Source organism: Danio aesculapii, chromosome 9 (assembly GCF_903798145.1).
Source record: "Danio aesculapii chromosome 9, fDanAes4.1, whole genome shotgun sequence".
Lineage (NCBI taxonomy): Eukaryota > Metazoa > Chordata > Actinopteri > Cypriniformes > Danionidae > Danio > Danio aesculapii.
In genome coordinates this window covers 55103056-55127055 of record NC_079443.1, presented here as the reverse complement: position 1 = coordinate 55127055, position 24000 = coordinate 55103056, and the positions used below count along the sequence as shown (strand labels likewise).

Below are 24000 nucleotides of genomic sequence, written 5' to 3'. Positions count from 1 at the left end.
TTCACATAGCTGTTCATATGCTGAGTGTTGTTAAAGTGTATAATTGTGGTTCATTTATGTAGCAATGGTGACACGGTGGCTCAGTGGTTAGATTAGGCCGCTGTTTTTAATCATTTTTATTATTTGTTTCTATTTTATTTAAGCTGGTCTCTTTTATTCCTGTTTATGTAAAGCACTTTGAATCGCCACTGTGTATGAAATGTGCTATAGACATAAACTTGCCTTGCCTTACTGTAAGATATGGTGGAGGCTCCATGCGGTGCGGATGTGTCAAGCACAGGTACTGGACACCTTGTCAGAGTTAAAGGTCTCACTGGTTCCACACAGCATCAGCAGATTCTGAAGAACACTGTTCAGGAGTCAGTCAAGAGGCTGAAGTTACGGCAGGGTCGGATGTTTCAGCAGGACGATGACCCATCTACCGAGGAGTTCATGCTCAGACACGATACAGTGATCTAGAATGGCCATCCCAGTCCCCAGATCTGAACATCATTGAACATCTATGGATTGATTTGAAAAGGTTAACGCTCTGCACCCATCAGACCTGACTGAACTGGAGGAATTGTGTAAGGAAGAGTGATCTAAAAGCCTTCAGCAAGAGTTCAGGGACTCATCCTTGACTATGAGAAGCGTCTACATGCTTATTTCAGCTAAAGGTGGCTCTACAGAAGATTGATATCTCTATTCTGTTGGGGGGGGGGCACATTTTTGCACCTGTCTGTTTGTGTTAAGACTGCAGCTGCATCTGTTGATTAAATAAATGTTATATCAGAACTGAAATGTTGCTCTTCCCCTCGGGTATAACATATATCCAGATGAAGCTGCTGATCTGAAAGACCAACAGGATATGGCTGCAATTAGGAATATTATCAGGGGTGACTTTACACTACACACTCACTCAAGACATTACACTTACACACACATGAATCAGCAGATGAAAGCACACACACACACACTCTTCCGCCGCGCTGGTCTTCTTCTCTGACTCTGATCCGAACACACTCTGCAGCAGGACTGTGTAATTATTGTGATCATGTGTACACTGATGTGCCAGAGATCTATGATCTTCTCCCAAGTCTTCATGCAGGAATTTGTTTACTGCAGTCATTTATTGACTTGTTTGTGTATTGATAGGAGATTCCTGCTCCTCAGAGGAGGGAAACAGGTGTGACAGATGAATGCACTTCCCCCCGGGGCAGGAAGTGACCACATCAGCTTCCTTTCATGTGGGTCCGAGACCAAAGCGGCTTTCAAACATCCCAATAATCAAAGCAGAAAGCCACTTTATTTATTTGATGTTTATTTTCTGACCACAGCATGACCATTAACAGGTATCCTTTCTAGATTAAAACTCCTGTCAGCCCGGTCCTGGCGGCACGGTGGCGCAGTGGGTGGAACAATCGCCTCACAGCAAGTAGGTCTCTGGTTTGAGTCCCGGCTGGGTCAGTTGGTGTTTCTGTGTGGAGTTTGCATGTTCTCCCCGTGTTGGTGTGGGTTTCCTCCGGGTGCTCCGGTTTCCCCCACAGTCCAAACACATGTGCTATAGGGGAACTGATTAACTAAATTGGCTGTAGTGAATGAGTGTGTGTGCATCCCAGTGATGGATTGCAGCTGGAAGGGCATCTGCTGTGTAAAACATGTGCTGGATAAGTTGGCGGTTCATTCCGCTGTGGCGACCCCTGATTAATAAAGGGACTAAGCTGACAAGAAAATGAATGAACTAGAGGTTGCACGGTGGCTCAGTGGTTAGCACTGTGGCCTCACAGCAAGAAGGTTGCTGGTTCGAGTCCCGGCTGGCTCAGTTGGTGTTTCTGTGTGGAGTTTGCATGTTCTCCCTGTGTTGGTGTGGGTTTCCTCCAGGTCCTCCGGTTTCCCCCACAGTCCAAACACATGCACTATAGGGGAATTGATCAACTAAATTGGCCGTAGTGTATTTGTGTGTGTGTGTGTGTGAGAGAGAATGAGTGTGTATGGGTGTTTCCCAGTACTGGGCTGCAGCTGGAAGGGCATACGCTGTGTAAAACATGCTGGAATAGTTGGCGGTTCATTCCGCTGTGACGACCCCTGATTAATGGAGGGACTAAGCTGAAGGAAATATACAGTATATATATATATATAGATAGATAGGTGTGTGGTCTTAAAGGTATAGCTCATCCAAAAATAAAGATTCAGTCATCATATGCACAGCCTTATTTCACACTGTTTCTGCCTCTAGAAGATATTTAGAAACATGTTGGACACCGGCAGCCATTGGCCTATACAGAATGTTTTGTTCCTACAATGGAGATCAATGTCCAACATCTCTCTAAATATCTACATAATCAGGGGGACTGTGGTGGTCAGAGGTGTGTTTCTTCAGCAGGTGTGTTCTTCTAACAGTGCAGCACCTGTGTGTGCACTATAGGGGAATTGATTAACTAAATTGTCTGGTGTGTATGTGTGTGTGTGTGTGTGTGAATGAGTGTGTATGGGTGTTTCCCAGTACTGGGTTACATCTGGAAGGGCATCCGCTGTGTAAAACATATACTGAAATAGTTGGCGGTTCATTACGCTGTGGCGACCACTGATGAATAAAGGGACTGCTGAAGAGTGAATGAATGATAACTATATCAAAGTGTCAACAATGGGGCAAGGATAATAGTGAGATAATAGAACAAAGCCCATTTGTGGTGGAGAATAAGGCAGGTAGTTGATCCATAGTAACATTAATATTTTAATTGCACATGCAATTACAAAAAACACAAGCAATTAAAGAAACGATCTTAACAAATTGACAGCGCATGTGTTGCAAATTGGTCACAACACAAACAAGTGAAGAAACCTGCAGCAAATTGGTCACAACACTCGCAAATATCCAGGTGTAACAACGAAAATGTTTCAAGGGGACCCAAAACCATCACGGACCCTGCTGAGATATGGATGTGTTATTATGTCGTGTAATCAGGATATTAAAATAAACGAAAAACAACTCAAATAATAAATAAATAAATTTCGTCAATAAACGAAAAACAACCTTTCAAAGACCACCAATCAGAGCAACAGTCAGGGCATAATAGCAGACTGATTTCAAATTGACTGTATAATAAATTTGATCAAATTGATGAAGATTTTTATCTGCTGGCGTTTTGTGTAATTGCATGTGCTTTCTTAGATTGCAGTAGTAATAATAGCAACTACTACAGCAACAACCACCTGAATAATGACAGTGGTAGTAATGATAATAATGATGAGGTAACAGGAAAAGGACAATAATAATGATAATAATCATAACGATAATTACAATAACCAACAAGTCAAAGTAGTAATAATTATAATATAAACGTTTATTCCTGCCAAACGAAAAAGAAATAAGTCTTTCTCCAGGACAAAAAATATGACTGGAAATACTGTAAAATATCTTTGTTAAACATCATTTGGGAAATATTTGACAAATAACTTCACAAAATTAAAGGAGACCTATTCTGCCTCTTATTACAAGCTCTAGAGTGTGTGTGTTTGAGTTTGAGCTGAGAATACCACACAGATCATGTCCTCTAGCTCTCTGAAACTGACCCATTCAGGCTTTGATCCTAACTGTGTGGTTTTGGTAACTGTCGCTTTAAATGCAAATGAGATTGTGCTTTTTCAGAAGAGGGCGGAGCTACAGATGCATATGTATCACCATAGTGACAGATGTAAAACAGCAGTGTGTGTGTTGTCAGTCTATGTCGCTCCTGTCTCTGTTCATCTAAAACTCCACATCTAGAATCCTCTTAGTCTATGCTGACATTATCTTCAGCAGCTCAAACACTCTAATGGCTAATGGACAGACGGCTGCTTCTCACTCAGGGCTGCTGTTTATGCTAATGAGATGGAGACTAGTGGGCGGGGCTTTCCCCCTCTGATGACACGTACAAAAGGAGACTGTCAATCAAAGTGTTTCTGCAGACTGATTCTATCAACAAACACAATTAATTCATGTTGACCATTAGAGGCTGCTGGAGATACTCGCACACTGCTGACACAACTAAGTTTAAAGTCCACATAAAAGTCATTTCTGCACAGTAGATGTCCTTTAAATCATTTCTTTTTCTATACAAGAAAGTCAGTTTCAGTGCACGTTTCAGCAGAGTTCTGGTGTCGTGTCTTTCAGCCTGGAGAAGTAGGTTAGCTGATGCTGAGGTTTCCATGCCAACCGCATCCCTGCTGTGAAGTCGTTACCGAGTGACAGTCGCCAAAATGCATCATGTTCCTGTTTCACTCTACAAAACTGTCCTGATCACACACACATAATGCAGATATACTGCGAACGCTGAAGATTCAGACTCAGAGACAGACAATCTGTACAACTTTCTCCTCATTTGCTCATCAATGAATCTTTGAGGTGGAGATCATTTTCTTTGAGCTTCTCCTCAAAGACAACAGCTTTGTGAAGTTTATTTATAAACTAATTTGGAGAGGATCACATGTTTATGATTGCTTACAGCCGGTCCTGCATTATCCAATGTATGATTCACCAATCAGACGGTTCCTGAGCCATTATAAACACCCTCAGTTCCATGTATCAGCCATCTTTGTTTTGAAGAATGCCTCCCTCCACCCCTACTCCTCCTCCTCTTCTAGATGGGTGGCACGGTGACCCAGTGGTTAGCACTGTTGCCTCACAGCAGGAACGTCACTGGTTTTAGTCCTTACCAAGCCAGCCGACATTTCTGTGCAGAGTTTACACATTCTCCCCGTGCTCATGTGGGTTTCCCCTGGGTTCCCTGGTTTCCTCCCACCGTCCAAAAACATGCAGCTTAAGTTAATTGACTAAACCAAATCAGCACTATAGTAAGTAGTTATCTGTAAAGAGCAATCACTATCTGTTCATTAGCTACTACAGCAGGGGAGTTCTCCAGATCTACCTGAGCTCAAACTCCCCTCTCGCCCTGCAAATGGGAGGGAGCCCTGGGCTCAAGGATCTTATGAGCTCAGGGCTCTCTCATGGGACAGCATGCCAAACATGCTTTATAATCAATCATCAGCTAAGAGTGAACTTTTGAAATGTATTTTTATTTGAAATATTTAGGATTTTGCATTGCATTATGGGATCTTGATCTTTCTTCCAACAACTTTTAACCTTGAAGAGTGTGTAAAAGTGGCTTTTATTGTCGTGTGTAATAGTGTACAGTGCTATATTGTGTGTGTTGGTGTTGTATATTACGCTACAGAAACCTTGTAATAAACTGCAGCACATGTTCTGCTCTTCTACACACTCATTTAAAGTGGTAATATTTCAAGAATAAAATCTAAATATTATTAGAAATAAGCAACCCAGGCTCATTCTGAAGACATACCTTCACGGACGTTTCTGGAGACCGTGAAATATGTCCCGGCAGCACGTTTTTCTGCAGTTTTTGTTTTCGCGAATCCACCAGAGGTCGCCGTGTACGCTTTCTGAGATCTCAAATTTCCCTCCCGAGTGCCATTTGCGCCTGCTGTTCTAGCGTAAGCCCACCAGAGGCCGCTATCGTCTCACTTTCTGACTGACTAAGCGAACGATCGGCTGACCCACCATCCCCCTTCCCTAAACCCAATTAATTTTATCGGCTGACCCACCTACCCACTTCGCTAAACCCAACCAACACGTTTCAAAAGCAATCCAAAAAAATAAAAGCCCTCGTCTGGTTTTTTTTTACCACGTTTTCAGACTTTACCACGTCCTCACCCTGCTATCCACCTGTTTGTTTTCCCTTCTTTCTGGAACCGCTCTTCACCAGACTCGAATCCCCGTCTTCGTGGTCAACTCCTCTCTGCATCTCAAATCCGCCGATGTACGTGGCGCGCTAACGGGACAAACTGGTTGCAGCCGGAAGGCCGTCCATACGGAGGTAAGTGGTCGGGCAGCTGGTAAATGTGAAAAGGAACGGCGTCACACCACCCCGTAGCGTTTGTTTAAAAAAAATGAAATGCAGCCATACGTACCTCCGCCTACGTAATTCGCTGTCTCCAGTAACGTCTGCAGGGCTACGTTTTCACAATGAGCCTGTGTTGGAAATAAGTCATAGTAATACGAGATTAAAGTTGTAATATTTTAACAATAAGGTCGAAATGTTATGAGAATAAAGTGGTAATATTTCATTAATAAACATGTATAATTTCGAGAATAATGCTGAAATTATTAGAAAAGCAGCGCGATGGCACAGTGGTTAGCACTTTCACCTCACAGCAAGAAGAAGGTCGCTGGTTCGAGTCCCGGCTGAATCAGTTGGTGTTTCTGTGTGGAGTTTGCATGTTCTCCCCGTGTTGGTGTGGGTTTCCTCCGGGTGCTCCAGTTTCCCCCACAGTCCAAACACATGCGCTATAGGGGAATTGGGTAAGCTAAATTGTCCGTAGTGTATGTGTGTAAATGGGAGTGTATGGGTGTTTCCCAGTGATGGGTTGCAGCTAGAAGGGCATCCGCTGTGTAAAAAATATGCTGGATAAGTTGGTGGTTCATTCCACTGTGGTGACCCCTGATGAATAAATGGACTAAGCCAGAAAGACAATGAATGAATGAATGATATTAGAAACGTCACAGTGATACGAGATAAAAGTTGTAATATTTTTAAGAATAAAGTTAAAATATTAAGAGAATAAAGTTGTAATATTTTACTAAAGTATTATACTAAAGTCATTATCTTTTAAGAATCAAGTTGAAATATTATTAGAAAAATATCAAAGTGTTGAGATTGAAGCTGTAATATTTGGAGGATAAAGTGGAAATGTTATGAGAATAAAGTCAGAATATTTCAATAATGAAGTTGAAATATCACGAGAATAACAGACATGATGAAATAAACTCATCAATAAAATGAAGAAAATAAAGCCGTTTAGTTAGTTAGAGTCATGTTTTGCACTCATAAGCATGTCTCTGTATTTTTGAGGATTTGCCAGCTACACAGTCAGATATACTGGCTAAAACGAGACCAGTGTAGAGGTCTGTGCTATTTGCAGTGTGTTTCTTTATTTGCATGTGTTGTGAGAGTTTGTGTTCACGTGTATTGTCACATTGAGGATGTTTTATCAATGTTTATGAAGCTCAAGATTATTTTGTAAAGCACTTTTCTGTTACCAAGCAGCATTACAGAAAGTGCAGATCATTCCGACGTCACAGACCGTCAAACAGTTGAGGACAGTAAATAAACATCGAGAACCTGCAGCTCTACAGTGTACAGTGTGCTCTTCACAAAGCTGATGTCTGTGTGTACACGTCCACTCAGTTGTGTTTGTGTACTGCTGTCCTAAAAGAGTGGGTGTGATCTCTATTTGTGTGTGTTTTCTTTTAAATGTGCAGTGTGTTTGAGCTCTGTGGGCCACCGTACGTCAGACCTGAGTGTGTTCTGAGGGTCAGACGTCTTTAAACCCAGAGGAGACGGAGGAGAAAACGTCCTCCATTAAAGCTCTCAGAGGAGCTGCAGGTAAACACGTGTGTGTGTGTGTGTGTGTGTGTGTGTGTGCGTGTGTGTGTGTGTGTGTGTGTGTGTGTGATGATTCTGCAGCAGTAGCTCAGTGGCGCGGCGGGTGGTCCAACCATCAGGAAGTGTCATGTCCTCTGCTGCTACACACACACACACGCACACACACACACACACACGCGCACACACACACCTTCAGGAGAGACTCTGCAGAAAACAGCTTCAGCATCCGGGCAGGTCTGGACCTGCACACACTGCAGGGGTGTGATCTATTTGTTCAGCTCTGCACACACACACACACACACACACACACACACACACACACACACACACACACACACACATATGCATGAACTCACATATTCATACACACACACACACACACACACGCTGTATAGTCACTACACACACATGGGCACAAACACTTATTATACAGTCAACATGCATTCACACACACACACTCACAAAATCACACTCATAAACACGCACATACACAATCTCTCTCACACACACACACATTATGCAGTCACTAAACACACACACACAAAAAATCACACTCTATTACACACAGCTCTCTTTTTTACACACACTCCAGTCACTACACCCTCACACACTCATACATGCACACACACGGTGACACACACACTTACTATATAGTCACTATGCATTCACACACACACACACGTGCACACACACTCACAAAATCACTCTCAATAACACACAAACTCTCTCTCGCACACACTATAGTCACTACACACACACACTTACACACATACACACACACAAACTCTCTCTCACACACACACTAAACAATCACTATACACACACACACACACACACACACACACAGTGTCATTTCAGCACAAGTTCAACAGGTGGCGCTAGTCATTACTCATTTACAATCAAACAAACCATCACACATTAAAGGGGCAGGTCACCCAGAAATGAACACTTACTCACTGGTTACTCTCCCTCAAGTGGTTTTAAACCAGTTTGAGTCTCTTTCTATGGTTGAACATTAAAGAAGATATTTTGAAGAATGCTGAAAACCTGTAACCATTGACTTTCACAGTATTAAAAACAAATACTATTGTAGTCAATAATTACAAGTTTTTAACATTCTTCAAAATATCCTCTTGTCCTCAACAGAAGAAAGAGACTCATAAATGTTTAAAACCACTTGAGGGAGAGTAACCAGTGAGTAAGTGTTCATTTCTGGGTGAACTGCCCCTTTAAGAACCTGTGTATTACCGCTTCTGTTCCTGCTGAGTGTCTGAGCTCTTCGTCCAGCAGGTGGCGCTACAGTCACACATTTATTCACTGTAAATCAATGACAAGCACTGAACTCACACACTATTACAGTTCCACAAAAGGGAGATAAACACTTACTTAAATATTTTTAAAACAGCGATAGTTAAATATGTATGTTTTTTGGTCAATTAACATAGATTTTTTTAATAGCTGTAAAATATTAAATAGCAATTTTAACTGTGGAAAAATTATACATATATATAATTGTGTGCATGTATATATATATATATATATATATATATATATATATATATATATATATATATATATATATATATATATATATGTACAGTTGAATTATTAGCCCCCCCTGTTTATTTTTCCCCCAATTTCTGTTTAACAGAGAGCAGATTTCTCCAGCACATTTCTAATCATAATAGTTTTAATAACTCATCTCTAATAACTGATTTATTTTTTCTTTGTCATGATGACAGTAAATAATATTAGGGTAATTAGGCAAGTTATTGTATAACGATGGTTTGTTCTGTAGACTATCGAAAACAAATATTTGCTTAAAGGGCTAATAATATTGACCTTAAAATGGTTCATAAAAAATTAAAAACTACTTTTATTCTAGCCGAAATAAAACAAATAAGACTTTCTGTAGAAGAAAAAATATTATCAGACATACTGTGAACATTTCCTGAATCTGTTCAACATCATTTGGGAAATATTTAAAAAAGAAAACAAGAATTCAAAGGGGGTGAATAATTCTGACTTCAACTGTACATATATATATATATATATATATATATATATATATATATATATATGCATGTTTTTAAAATATTAACTTTGTACTATTATTATTCTATATTAATATTGTACTATTCTAACAAACCATACAGCGATAGACAGTTCATAAACCTAAATTTCAAAATATTGACCCTTGTGTGTGTGTGTTTCACTTGTGATTTTAAAAATGTGTGTTTTAGGCCTTTAATATAGAAGGGTCTGGCTGCAGACTTGTTGCAGTGCAATCTGAGCTGCATCCAATGCTTTTTAATGGGCTCACCTCACCCCAACCCTAATCCCGCCCCTCACTGTGACGTTGAGCTCCATTGAGTGCATTGGGTCTGGCATTGCATCTCTGGGAGATGCAGTCTCAGCTTGCATCATCAAGGCTGCGTCCAGATACTGTTGGTGCAAATGAAATATAAAAAGTAAATATATGATTGGGCGATGCGGTGGTGCAGTAGGTAGTGCTGTCGCCTCAAAGCAAGAAGGTCGCTGGTTCGAGTCCCGGCTGGGTTAGTTGGTGTTTCTGTGTGGAGTTTGCATGTTCTCCCCGTGTTGGCGTGGGTTTCCTCCGGGTGCTCCAGTTTCCCCCACAGTCCAAACACATGCGGTACAGGTGAATTGGGTAGGCTAAATTGTCTGTAGTGTATGAGTGTAAATAAGTGTGTATGGATGTTTCCCAGAGATGAGTTGCAGCTGGAAGAGCATCTGCTGCGTAAAGCATATGCTGGATAAGTTGGCGGTTCATTCCGCTGTGGCGACCCCAGATTATTAAAGGGATTATGCCAAAAAGAAAATTAATTAATGAATGAATGACTGCTCTTTTTTTGTTCACAGATTTCTTTGAAGAACCAAATCAAGACAATAAATACTGTGGTAGTGTGTCAAATTCACATTCGACAGGTCATTCTACAGTTTCACAACACTGAGTGTTGTAAATAGTTAAAGTCACAAAGAAAACGGAGCCGTTTGGGTAGTGTTGAAGAAAACGAACAGGTGGGAATATAACATCTCCCCAACAAAATGAATGTCCTATTCTACATTATGTTTACCTTGAGACAGATACAAACTAATGTGACACATACTGTAGTTAAATCCATGTCTAAATAGCATTTTGAAGATTATTGCATTTTTGGAAGAAATGCCCATCGCTGATGACGTCATCACTGTGTTACCAAGCACCGTTGCTAGGGTAAAATCTAAAAGGTCAGAATTTGAGCATAGTTATTTATTTTATTACAATACAATGAACAACGAACAGTATATTACTTCTTCTGGGACACTTTATTGTCATTTTCACTTCTTCACACAGAACTCCAGTTTTACATCTGTCGCTATGGTGACGCACAGGCGTCTGTAGCTCCGCCCTCTTCTGAAAAGAGCACAATCTCATTTGCATTTAAAGCGACAGTCACCAAAACCACACAATTTGGCTCAAAGCCTAAAAGGGTCCATTTCAGAGAGCTAGAGAGCATTATCTGTGTGCTATTCTCAGCTCAAACACACACACACACACACACACTCTGGAGACAGCACAGATGCATTTACAGCTTGTAGAGAGGCATAATTGATGTCCTTTAATAGGTATTTGCTCACATGGCATGCTTCTGAGGTGTTCACCACAGTGTCTGCAGACGTCTTCCAGTCAATTATTGAAAAAGTTCAGTGAAATTTGGATGAGAAACACAGGAGAAGCCATTTTTACAGCATAAAAGTACTCTTATTATACTCAATATTTTTTATTTTAAACAAATCTGTGAAAGTGTGAATGTAAAATCTTATATTGTTGTGATCACCGTCTTCTAGGCTAAAAGATGGAACCATTTTGAAAGATGTATAAAACACACAGTGACACAGTTTTGAGGAAAGAGTAGTAACAGGGTGTTACAAATAAGCCACACACTGTTGAACACCAATTAAACAAAGAAAATAATTGTTGAATTTTTATCCTTGAGAACTTTTTATATAAAAGTTTTTATATTAAAATAAATTTTACTGCTAATAATGCAAATAAATCCAAGTGTGTTTATCCAATAAATACATTTATACTGTAAATAAACATGCTGTGCTATATAGAACAAAAAAATTTGTTAAGTACTGAGGAAATATACTACTTAAGGTAAACACAATTTACATTAATTGTGTGAAATTTGACTTTGTAAGTGTAACCCCACCGAACCTACGCTACCCAACCTGCTCCGAACTGGTATCGAACCGGTGACCTTCAGCATGGGAGTCGGTTTCTCTAGCAAGGATGCTAAAGACCTGAAGTGTATGTCGCTAGAGCACCTTTAGAGTTCAGAGGAGTGAGGTTTACCTGCACAGCACTTACTAGCTGGCCTCCACTGCATAAGCATGTGTTATAACTAACCCTCTGACTGATACCGCTCACCCCGCAGGTGGGGTAAATAGTAATCGTTTTACTCCTGGCACGTTTGGCAACACAGAAACCATATGTCTGGCGATTTTCAGTGCTCATTTGTAGGAGAGGCTTGTGTGTTGTTGGTAAAATAAAAATATGGTTTGTCTAACCCTTTTAATTTTTCCATTATTTGGCCACAATCAAAAAGTCTTACTTTGTGCCCCGCTCTCCCCAGTAAGGGAATCGACAACAAAAATTAAATACATTTAACTCAAGCATATTAATCTCGTACATTGTTTTTTCAGCAGTAGATATGTCTTAAATACATTAGGATTACTCTATATTGAAGTCAGAGAATCATTGAACGAGTTTACAACTGTAGTGTTTTAAAGCTCGCGCTTGATGATGGCGTGCGCGGTTTTGTTGGTGTCGCGCGCGCGCGTGCATGACCTCACCACTCTTTCCTCACAGCTGTGCGCGCGACACACACACAGAGAGACGGAGGATCGCTCGGGCTCCGCGTCGGTATGGCTCCAGGCGTTCTCCGCGGGTTATTATGACCGCGCGCGGGCCAGCCTGATCCGCTTGGGAAGGAAAGATGGACGAGTCGTCGCTGCTGGATCTGCTGGAGTGCTCGGTGTGTCTGGAGCGGCTAGATACAAGCGCTAAAGTGCTGCCCTGTCAGCACACCTTCTGCCGCCGCTGCCTGGAGAACATCGTGAGCTCTAGACACGAGCTGCGCTGCCCGGAGTGCCGCATCCTGGTGGACTGCGTGGTGGATGATCTGCCGGCCAACATCCTCCTGGTGCGCTTGCTGGACGGCATCAAGCAGCGGCCGCGCGGCGGAGCGGGCAGACCGGCGCTGGCAGGTGGCGCAGCCGGGCTCTCGGCGTCTCCCCCGGGCACCGCGGCGCGGGACCTGCCCGTCAACACACGGAGCTCCCCGGTGAAGGTTTGTGTGCTCTACTTCATCATAATTGCTCGTGCTGTGGGTTGAACATCTCCTTTGGACTCTCTGCTGTACTTGGACGCAGTGATTAGAGGATTACACGGTATTCCGGTTTTTGTAGATTTCAGTATTTGACGCTCAGTTCAGAGCGCATCTTGGCGTTTCTTCGCAAATAAGTGCGAGATTTGGCCAGCTGTGGGTGAAAACTGCCTCTGCACCATTTTTCTCCAGTGCAGACACAAGTAAACTCTTTTGTTTTGTCCATCAGATCTCAGTTATGTAAGAAAAGCCCATTGTGTGTGAGAGAGAGAGAGATGTGCTGCTGTCAGTGTGCGAGTTGGGTTTGGTGACGTCACTGCAGTTGATTTCTCACATCATCATCATCATCATCATCATCACAGATGATGTTTGTAGCGGATCTGAAAAAGACATTAGAGCTGTGATTTGAGGAAAGCGCGGTCTGCTTGAGCTCCAGTGCTGCTGCAGTCAGAATTAAAAGATGCTCAATGCAGATCATGCAGTCTCTCTCTCTCTCTCTGTGCATCCGACTGGTTATCAGCTGTCTTGGTCTGAGAATGTGCAGCTATTGAGAAGCATTACCTGTAATTCTGTTTATCTAATGGCTTTGCATTCATGCATGCAACTAGTTTTGCATGTAGTGTAATATAAATTGGGCTTCACACATGCACGTGTGTATAAAATGTGTTTTTGATTCATCATTGATGAATTGCATTGGATTGTGAAGGAACACGATCATCAAGCACATGTTCCTACAGTGTTTGCATCATGGGTCTCAAACTCAACTCCTGGAGGCCCTCAGATCTTCTCAGTTTTGCTCCAGCTCTAATCAAACACAGCTGATCCCCTAATCCAGGTGTTCAAGACTACTAGAGACTATGAAGCAGGTGTGAGCTGGAGCTAAACTGTGCAGAGCTGCGGCCCTCCAGGAGTTGAGTTTGAGACCATTGCTTTACATCGTCTCATGAATGCTGATATCTGTTACATTTTTATTTTGAGTTGACATGTGCAAACTCTTCAATGGCGTTGTGTAAAGAAGCAAAATCCTAATCACTAATGTAATCTCATGTGTTTGTTAAAATTAGTTTTATTTCATTTCAGTTAGCTTTTGAGTAAGTTTCAGTTTAGTTTTAGTTTTTCATAATTTATTGTGAATGTTTAAGCATTTTCAGTTAACTAAAATATATTTATTATTGACAGACTAGCTCCTCCGCTTTTAATAAACAACCAATAGTGTTTTGTTTTATGAAAGTGGTTAATCTCAAATGCATATAGGATCTTGAAGGGGCGGTGCATGTTTGATACTAGAGAGCATTTGATTGGTCAGATTTGATGAGAATCTGTATAAGGTGACAACAAAAGAAAAAATCATTGATCCATTTAGTACAACGGTCTCAAACTCAACTCCTGGAGGGCCGCAGCTCTGCACAGTTTAGCTCCAACTCACACCTGCTTCATAGTCTCTAGTAGTCTTGAACACCTTCCACCTTCATCCAGCTGGATGCTGCACACTGGTGGTGGATGAGGAGATCCTCCTCTATGTGTAAAGCGCTTTGAGTGCCCAGAAAAGCGCTATATAAATGTTAGGAATTACTATTATTATTAGTGATTAGAGCTGGAGCAAAACTGTGCAGAGCTGCGGCCCTCCAAGAATGCAGAATTCAGACCCATGATTCAGGGGGAAGCGGCAAACTGCAAACTTCACATGTTTATATGAGGTTTATATCTTCTAAATGTGACTTTCATCACTGTTTTAGAGCACACTAGCTTATAGACTACCGTACTGATGTTAACGTCTAAAAACTTTGTTCATTTCACAGGGAAGTTTTTAAGAATAAAGGTTTATTAGCATTGATGGCTCCATGGAGATCCTTTAGCATCCACACATCTCTACAGTGGAGTTCTCCGATTAGAATATGAATCTGCATAAAGAGCGGGAACGTGTCTGTGATGTCGCCGCTGTGAATCGTGTTCTGCTGTTGCTATAGTAGCAGGATGTGCATCTTTGGCATGGACTGACGGAGAGCTGTTCCTGCTATTGTTGTATTGTAGCAGTAGTGTTGTGTTGTGTGTAGAAGCGGTCAGTGTTTCTGCTATTGTTGTCTGGCTGTATTGTGTGTGTGTGTGTGTGTGTAGAAGCGGTCAGACACACAGACGGTCCCTCAGGACTCACTGGAGTGTGAACTAATGTGTGCAATCACAGGTCAGAGGACAGTCTGTGCTGACGCTTCATTCAGCTCTGACTGTGGAGGAAGCTCATCCATTCCAAACCCATTCAGGTCCTAATAATAATAATAATAATAATAATAATATAATATATACTTACTCTTTTTTTGCACATTTTGCACATGGTTTACAATCACTCCTTGTAAAAACAAACATTGCACAAAAACACCTATAGAAACACACACTCTCTCTCTTAAAAATACACCTCCTCATCCTTACTCTAGCACTAAATTATTTATTATTGACAGAGTAGCTCCTCCCCCTTTAATTAAACAGCCAGTAACATTTTGTTTTATGAAAGCGGTTGAGCTCAAGCGCATATAGCAGTTGCATCTTGAAAAGGGGCGGGGCATGTCAGATACTAGACAGCATTTGATTGGTCAGAAGATTTGATGAGCAAGTGCTTGAAACAATTATTACTGTACTATACTAATTAGGGTTGGGTTGATAGACGATGCCATCATCCATCGCGATGTTTCACATTACACATCGTACGATGCCAAACAGGTCGACATCACCCAACCCTAATACTAATAACCTTTAGTTCTCTGAGCACACACAGATCCTCTATAATCAGCACTTGTTGCGTGTATTGCCTCTTCTTGTTGAATCTCTGAATGCCTCCTCAATTGGAAGTCCCACACATAGACTTTACTTGGGCAGGTCACCCAGGTATATGATTTTTTACTGTTATTGTCATCATCATCATCATCATCATCCTTTTACACTGTTTTTGTATCCGCCCAATATAAACAAACCTCCGCCAGCGATTAAGTAGTGGAAAATCTTCTCTCCTTCACCTGTTTCATACGGCAGGTTCTGTGTGCTCGAGACCTGTCAACACTCCCACAGACAGTCTCACGCACTCACTGCACCTTTATGCATACGGCCGGGTCTTCTTATGCTGCATTCACACCAGATGCGGGGAGTTAACAGTGACAGAATGTTCACTTTTGGATGAACTCTCCTTTTAATAGTGAGTATGGTGAATTTAGGGTGAAATATCCTTTAGTATATTTTATTTAGGGATGCTAATGATTACTTGATGATCTATTGATTATCAATAACCCTTTAATCAATAGACCTTATTAATGACTGATTAAGCATGGACATTTAATGGTTTAGTTATGCTTTGCGCTGTGAGACACGTCGATGCGTTACATAATAAAGTGTGTGCAGGTTACCTTATGGAGTCACTCTTTTGACACAGCATATTGCAGTATGCATAATAACATGTTATGCGCAGATTTCCCTTTTAACCTGTTTTATCTCACAGACTGGCACGAAGAAAACTATGCAGACTCATTTTAAAAATCGCACATCACGACAAGACACGCGGGGAGCATCTCCATTCACACAAGGAGTTTCTGAGTTCTCTCATCCTTCAGACCGAGTTCATTCTTCAGAGGTAGTTTAAGAATACTATCAGTGCTGCGAATAGCTTGTAAAGACTGTCCAGCTCATTCAAACCGATTGATTCAAAGAATTAAACTTAAAGCTAACAACAGTTTAATGGATGGTTTTGGGGCTAAAGCATATATCAGACTTGTTTTGAAGCGCTTCACCTCAGATGTTATTCATTCTTCTTGGTTATATTGTAGATAACTGACCAACCAAACACACACTAGAATTAACTTACACATTATACATAACCAAATTCATTGCAAAATATATCTATTTTTATCTGTGCCTGTCTTAAACAACTGTGCTGGTGGATGATGTTTCACTCCTTGGATAATAAGGATTTAATCAATGATCCACTGTTGTTGTAAACGTCTGTCATATATTTGCTGCACTTTTAATATGTCTTTATTTTAAAGATTATGTCTTGAGCATCTGATCTCTCCTCGGTGATGATGTCATTTAAATATATAAAGGCTGGTTATGTCTGATGAGGGACAATAGTGCTATTACAGATTTCAAAGAAAATAATATTAAAAGGAAACTTAAGCTTGACAACAAAAGATCCTATCAGCATCATAACAAATGCCCAAAATAATGCAGCCTGTAGTGTACAGCAAGCATCAAGTGTTCATTGAGATTGTGTTGTCTGTCTTATCTTTCGTCTCCCTTTTCGTTTTTTTCTCGTAAAGCACGGCTTTTGAAAATGATGACATGAGATTCTGCTGGGTAGTTGCGCTGGTTTACCAAAGCTTGTTTGGGTCTGTAATTTCTTAGCATCTTCATAAGGGTGGCATTGTTTTAAATGAAACAGGTTTGCGGTGTTGCCTGTTTTTGACAGCAGGAGTCGTCATATGAGGCACAGTTTGCAATGCAAGTAGCTCCATAATGAAGTTTTCTAGTCAACGATGTCCGTGAGTGCCCTTTGTTGACCTTATTTTTTTCTTATTCCTCAAAGTGCAGCTAACACTGTATGGCTGTAAACTTGTACTACATCCGGCATTTGGAAGTGCAGGCTGCAAAACACCTGCGCAGTGTTACGCATTCATAAACATTATCGAACAATTATCGAACTGTCATTATCGTTGTATCGGAAAATTATATATCGTGATAATATCAAATTATTGCCAAGCCCTAATTACATATATCTAAAATTTACATATATCTAAAATGCTTTGGCAATACTGTGCAAAATGTCCTGCCTTGAGTCCTTGAATGAGAGAGCGAGAAGCAGATTTAACGGTCAGTGGGTGCACATGGCTCCTGAATAGCATAAAAGTAAGAGAAATAGTGGATTTTTTATATTTAATTCAACAGTCAACCCATCAAAAAGAAAAAAGTTTAAAACAGATAATAAAAAATAGTGTTAAAATTCTAATTTAGTTTTGTTTCAATCCGGCCACCACTGCAAGTATATTTCAAGCCTGAGGGAAGCACTGAAGGCGCTTGAGAAAAGTTTCTGCTAAATGACTGAATGTTAATGATAGTAATAATGATAATCTTTATTTTAGAACGCATCTTTAGAGGTTCCCTGTAAAGAAAATGTGTGGTGTTTAATGTGAAATTAGCCGGATATATTTGTAATGAGGCATCAAACACACATGGACTGCTGAGTATTGTGTTTCAGCATCATGTCTTATCACTCAGCTCTTACTGCGATTTCTGGAGTGAGAGAAAAACCTCATCTGTTTAGGCAGAGGTTGTGATTTATTTCTGGCTTGTGTTTACATTATACAGTAGCTTCAAAATGAAACACAATACATCTCTGTTGCGCTTGTTTGACGAGTTTAATCTTAAATTAGCTCATATTATCCACAACACAACAAAAATAGGTCTCCACCACGGTAAAAGAGTTTTAACAAGGCATCTGTGCTGTTTGTTCAATTATCTTTTGACATATGAAGTAGGATTATTATGCATGTGTTTATTTCAGAATACATCTTGCTGTTCGTGTGTGTGTGTGTGTGTGTACCCACGGTGCATGTCTTGCATGTAGTTGTGCATTTATACTTCTGCTGCTGTTTGTGTTGCTCTGCAATAACTCTTCTGAAACACTAGCTGACAGTGAGGTTTTTATGTTCCTCTGTGTTGAGTTTCTTTGCTGGTTTTTTATTTAATCTGAACGCTACAAGTAGCTAAAGCTTGCTCATTTTGAGGCGGGAACCAGCAGACGTGCAACAACTTTAATCACAAGGTAAACACAACACGTCTCCATCCGCAGTTCCTTCACGGGACTCCACACTTGTAAACACTCACTCCATCGGGCTCACGGCTCTCAGCACTGCCCACACTCATCACAGCTACCAAGCAGACCAATCACAGAGCTTGTGTTGCGCATTGTTGCGACGTGTAGTTACACTTTTTGAAAGGTGCGCATCAGCGTCAACATCAGCCACGGCGAGGGCTATGTGACCACGCAGAGGCTTAGCCAAAGCATAAATGTGCGCTTGACGCAGAAGTATAAATCAGCACAGAGAGCTGTGTCAAAGCAGAGCTCATTAATATTCATGACCATTCCAAATATGGTCAATAAGGACCTTCTGATTCTAGGGGTATTTTGTGGAGCAGTGAACACACACTATTTTATGGGCAGGTCATAAATAAATCAGGCTGGCGCGGTGGCACAGTGGGTAGCGCTATTACCTCACAGCAAGAAGGTCGCTGGTTCGAGCTTCGGCTGGGTCAGTTAGTGTTTCTGTGTGGAGTTTGCATGTTCTCCACAGTCCAAACACACTGTAGGTGAATTTAATTACCTAAATTGTCCATAGTGTGTGAGTGTGTGTGTGAATGAGTGTGCATGGGTGTTTCCTGGTGATGGGTTGCTGCTGGAAGGGCATTCGCTGCGTAAAGCATATGCTGAATGATAAGTTGGTGGTTCATTCCGCTGTGGGGATTCCAGATTAATAAAGGGACTAAGCCGAAACGAAAATGAATGAATGAATCACAATGCGACTATTAATATTAATAATAAAAATAATACAAATAATAATAATAATGACAAAAATATGAATATCTTTACTGTTTGTTTTGTTTGTTTGAGTTGTGAAAAGTCAAATAATGTCATTTCTTTGTTAGAAATAAGTTTATTTTAGAAATCATTTTATTTTATGTACCTCATTGGCAAATAATTTAGCCTGTGTGAAGGAAAAAGCCCACTTATTTTTTTACTTGTCTATAAAACGCTTGTCTTGTGCCACAATATTTGTCTGAGTTTTTGTCTGCTTGTCTTGGTATTATAGCAAATAATATTGCTTTGTTTTTATTATCTTAGCTTTGTTTTTGTCTAGTTCTTGCATGCATGTATCCTTGAATGCATTCTCTGCAGAGATGCTACATTTAAAGGTGCACATACTGCATTGACTTAAGTCATCTGATATCTAGATAGTAGACATGAGGCTTAAATAAATAAATAAATAAATAAAACTCCAAAAGCATTTTTCTTGAGTTCAGAGTCTTAGAAGTGTTTTTTTCTCCTCTTTTCTCTCTGCGCAGAGTTTATGGGATGTTCAGCAAAAGTTTCAGTGTTTCCTCATATAAATAATGAAGAGTGTGTAACCGCAGCGCAGCAGTGTGTGTGTGTGTGTGTGTGAGACTGTGGCTGAATCCACTTTCCTGTGGCTCATTTATTCACTTTCAGAGACTGTAATTACTGGAGCTCAGTCTCATAGCACAGCCACTACTGCCGAAACACCACTGATTCTGCTGTAACTCTCGGGATTAGCTGGAACTCACTTGTTTTGGATGTTAATTTATTATATTTGTTTTATATTATATTTAATATAATAATAATAATAATAATAATAATAATAAAAAGTAATAAAAATGTATTTGATTATTGCATTTTAAAATTTTATTTATATTCTTATGCCTAACAATAATAGTTTTTAATATTATTCTTATTTTAATTTGTTTTATTCCTATTATTATCATTAAGAAAAAGGATCATAATGATTATATTTAATTAATATATTATTTAACAATAACAAAATATAAAAAAAATAAAAATATAATTATTACTAATATTACAATACTAAATTGTATTTCTATATTTATAATGATGATGATTTATTTACGATTAGTTAAGTAAAATAAACGTATTTAGAATTTTATTTAGTTTGTCTTCATGATAATGATATTAATCTTAAAAATACAAATACTAATTCTATTAAAATATATTAGTAACTGTAATTATTGTTATTAAATATGTTTTATTATTATGTTATGAATTTTTCATAATATGTTTGGGTTTGTTGGATTATTTTAACATTTCTAATAATACATATTGTAACTTTTATTTTTCTTACTGGAGTCTGAAACAGTTGTTGAGCATCATTCTGAGCTCAAGGGCTCTATTTTAATGATCTAGGCACAAAGTCTAAAGCTCATTGCACAAAAGCAATAAGAGCGTGTCTGAATCCACTTTTGCTATTTTAAGGACAGATAAATCTGCTCTGCGCACCAGCGCATGGTCTAACAGGGTTGTGCTTATACTCTTAATGAGTTATGGGTGTGTTTCGAGCATAAGCTGCATTAAACCAATCAGAGTCCCGTCTCTCATTCCCTTTAAGAGTCAGTTGTGTCGCTCCATGGTGCATTTGCTATTTACATGGCGACTTTATAAGTGTAAAAACTGAACGCTTCACTAGTGAGAAAACGGTTAAACAGAGCATCTGCAGCTCCAGGATAAAGAACGAGCCTCCTCCATTCAGCCTCTTTACTTTCTCTTTACTTTACTCCTTTACTTTACTCCTTTAGATGCAGATGTCTCCAAAACCGCACAGGTGGACACATCGAACTTGTTTTTATTAAAACAAATATAAATATGCAGATAATCAATAATACTGCTGATAATACAGTTTTTTCCAAATGCTAACACACGAAATCTTTACTTGTCACACAATTTCTGAAACCTCTCACTCAAAATGCAAAACTACACTGCAAATCTCCAAAACCAGAAGCTGTTTCTCAGCCTTCAACTCCGTTTTCAATTGAATAAAACACTACACATAATCCTCTACCTAAAACACACAAATCTAACAGGAAGCTACCTGCTTTCCTTTTCAAAACACAACCAAACAAAGTGCAACACACACACACACACACACACACACACACACACACACACACACACACACACACACACGCACACACACACACACACACACACACACACACACACACACGCACACACACACACACACACACACACACACACTCTCCTCAAATGTGGAAACACTAATTGTTCACTCACTAAGCAATCACTGTAGTACAGGCCTATATGTCAAAGGTGACAGGACACTGGGCTGTTCTGGTCCAAAAAAAATACTGGTTCCCCACCTATCCACAGTTTGTGGTTTCATATCTACCGCATATTCTCCTTTTCTAAATCCTAAATCCTAAACTCCTTCAGGACTGAATAGAGAAGTTCCTCTCTGCCGGGCTCTAGCATGTTTACAGTAATGTACCATAAGTTTGTAAAGCTTCTCCAGGCATTAGACACGTTTCCCACCGAGACCCCTCACACACACTTGTGTTCCTCACTGTTTTCTGGAGAATATACTTTCGCTTGACATGTTTTTTTATTTCTGTTTATTTCTTATTGTTTTACACACAGTATGTTGATGGTTTTGTTGTCCTGTATACACCAGTAATGTTTGGCCTATAGTGAATGTTTTCTGTTTCCTCATGTCATTGGTGTTTACAGTGTACCAGCTCCTCCTCTCAGCAGATTATTTTCACTGTAGAGCACTGTCCTGAACTTTAGATAAAAGCCTTTAAAGAGCAAAGAGCTTCAACAACACTGTTTACATGATCTCTCTGAACATTAACTATTATGAGAGAAGGGTTTGTCATTTAATGCCAGTGCCTCATTCTGACATGTTCATGGCGTTGTGAATGCAGTGTAATGGCTCGTTTCCACTGACTGGTACAGTACGGTACGGTTCGGTTTGGTACGGGTCACCTTTATCAGGCTTGCGTTTCCACTAACAAGGGTACCCTTTTGGTGGGCGTGGTGTATGACAGAAAGTTTCAGTCGACGTCATTCTCACTCGAGGAAATGTCTACAATAAAGCTGTACGGGTCATTCACAAATCACATGAGCAGTACTTCTCACAACACAGATGCTTCATACACATAAATACCTGTGTAGAAATGTTTATTACTAACTTTACTATGAACATGAGTTGATTATAACTGCAGATCAATGACGTATCATCTGTAATCATTTAAATATGAACATATATGAACACATACAGCCCCTTACAGTCTCTGATATATTTCCACTTACAGATAAACTACACACAGCAGACATTTAGTCTTTATTTGAGTTCAAAAAACACACGCGATGTAGCCTACATTCAGTGTTAACCTCTCATCTGTGTCTGTAATCTTCAGCAGCACATGTAGTGTCTGTTAGAGAGTAATTCTGTCAGTCCCAGTTCAAATTAGGTCAAAAGGCGATGATAAACATGGCAGCTTGTTTGTGATTCAGTTTGCTGAAACAATTTTGCTCCTGTGTGTTGTCGGGCTTCTCCTTTTTTTTGCGCTTCCCTCTTGCGTTTGTCCTTTTCTTTCTGAATGGATCAGATGACGGAGACACTTCAATGATAACACGTTATTATCATCAGCTCAAGAGGTTCATTATATCTAATATAGACGCGATCGCGAGCTCCCTGGAGAAAGTGAAACCGCTCGCACTTTTACGTTGGATGGCCTCGTAAAGCAACAACAGGACACGGCAGATTTTGTTGTTCTTGACTTTGTGGCTGTTCATCAAGACAACGACAAGGTTTGTTAGAGCTCGGGTCATCCACGGCTCGTTATTATATGCATATAGAAGTTAAATGTAATGTCTCGGCTGTGTATTAGAACATGGCGGTTCCTTTGTTTTCATTCTGGCTAGCCCCACGAGCTCGTGATGTATCTCAGTAACCAATCAGCGTTCAGCTGCGTGTCTAGCTCCGCCTTTTGGTACTCTTTCTAGTGTTTGGTACCAAAAAAGGGTGCCGAAAAAGTGGTACGGTATGGTTCGGTACGCCTTTTGGCAGTGGAGACGGCCATAAATGTGTACCGAACCGTACCGTACCACTCAGTGGAAACAGGCCATTACATGTTGAAAGAGATGTGAGGCATTTTGCATTTTGTGTGTGCAGTTTTAAAAACTGTGTGTGAAGTTTTGAGAAAAGCTGACGCTGTTTAAAAATGTGTGTAAACAACTGGGAAATACTGCAATGTGAAGGAAATCTAAAACTGTGAATGGTAAACATCATCAATGCACCGAGATATCCAATTGAACCAAATCAATGGCATGATAATCGTGACCAAACCGTGAGACCAGTGTAGGTTCACAGCTCTACATTATACAGATGCAGATCGTCATGAATAAACTGATAAAGCCCCCCGAGGTGAAGAAGGCATGGAGGCAGTGGTGTTTATATTGATGTAGAAAATCATAATTTCTGGATCATTTTAATCCTTTAATTGATATTTGTGTGTTGCTGATCCTCCTGTGTGTGTTCAGCAGTGTGTGAGCGTTTAGACCTGCACAGGTGTATAACTAACACACTCTGCTGGAC

General features: G+C 40.1%; 1 protein-coding gene across 1 annotated transcript in view; it reads left to right on the top strand.

Moving 5' to 3' along the window:
- Positions 1-12327: 12327 nt before the first annotated feature.
- Positions 12328-24000, top strand: part of LOC130235430 (E3 ubiquitin-protein ligase SH3RF3-like) — a 139305-nt gene continuing 127632 nt past the window's right edge. Inside the window, exon 1 of the mRNA XM_056466014.1 lies at positions 12328-12781. Coding sequence (XP_056321989.1) covers positions 12428-12781 — 354 coding nt within the window. The 5' untranslated portion in view covers positions 12328-12427. The remainder of the gene's footprint in view (positions 12782-24000) is intronic.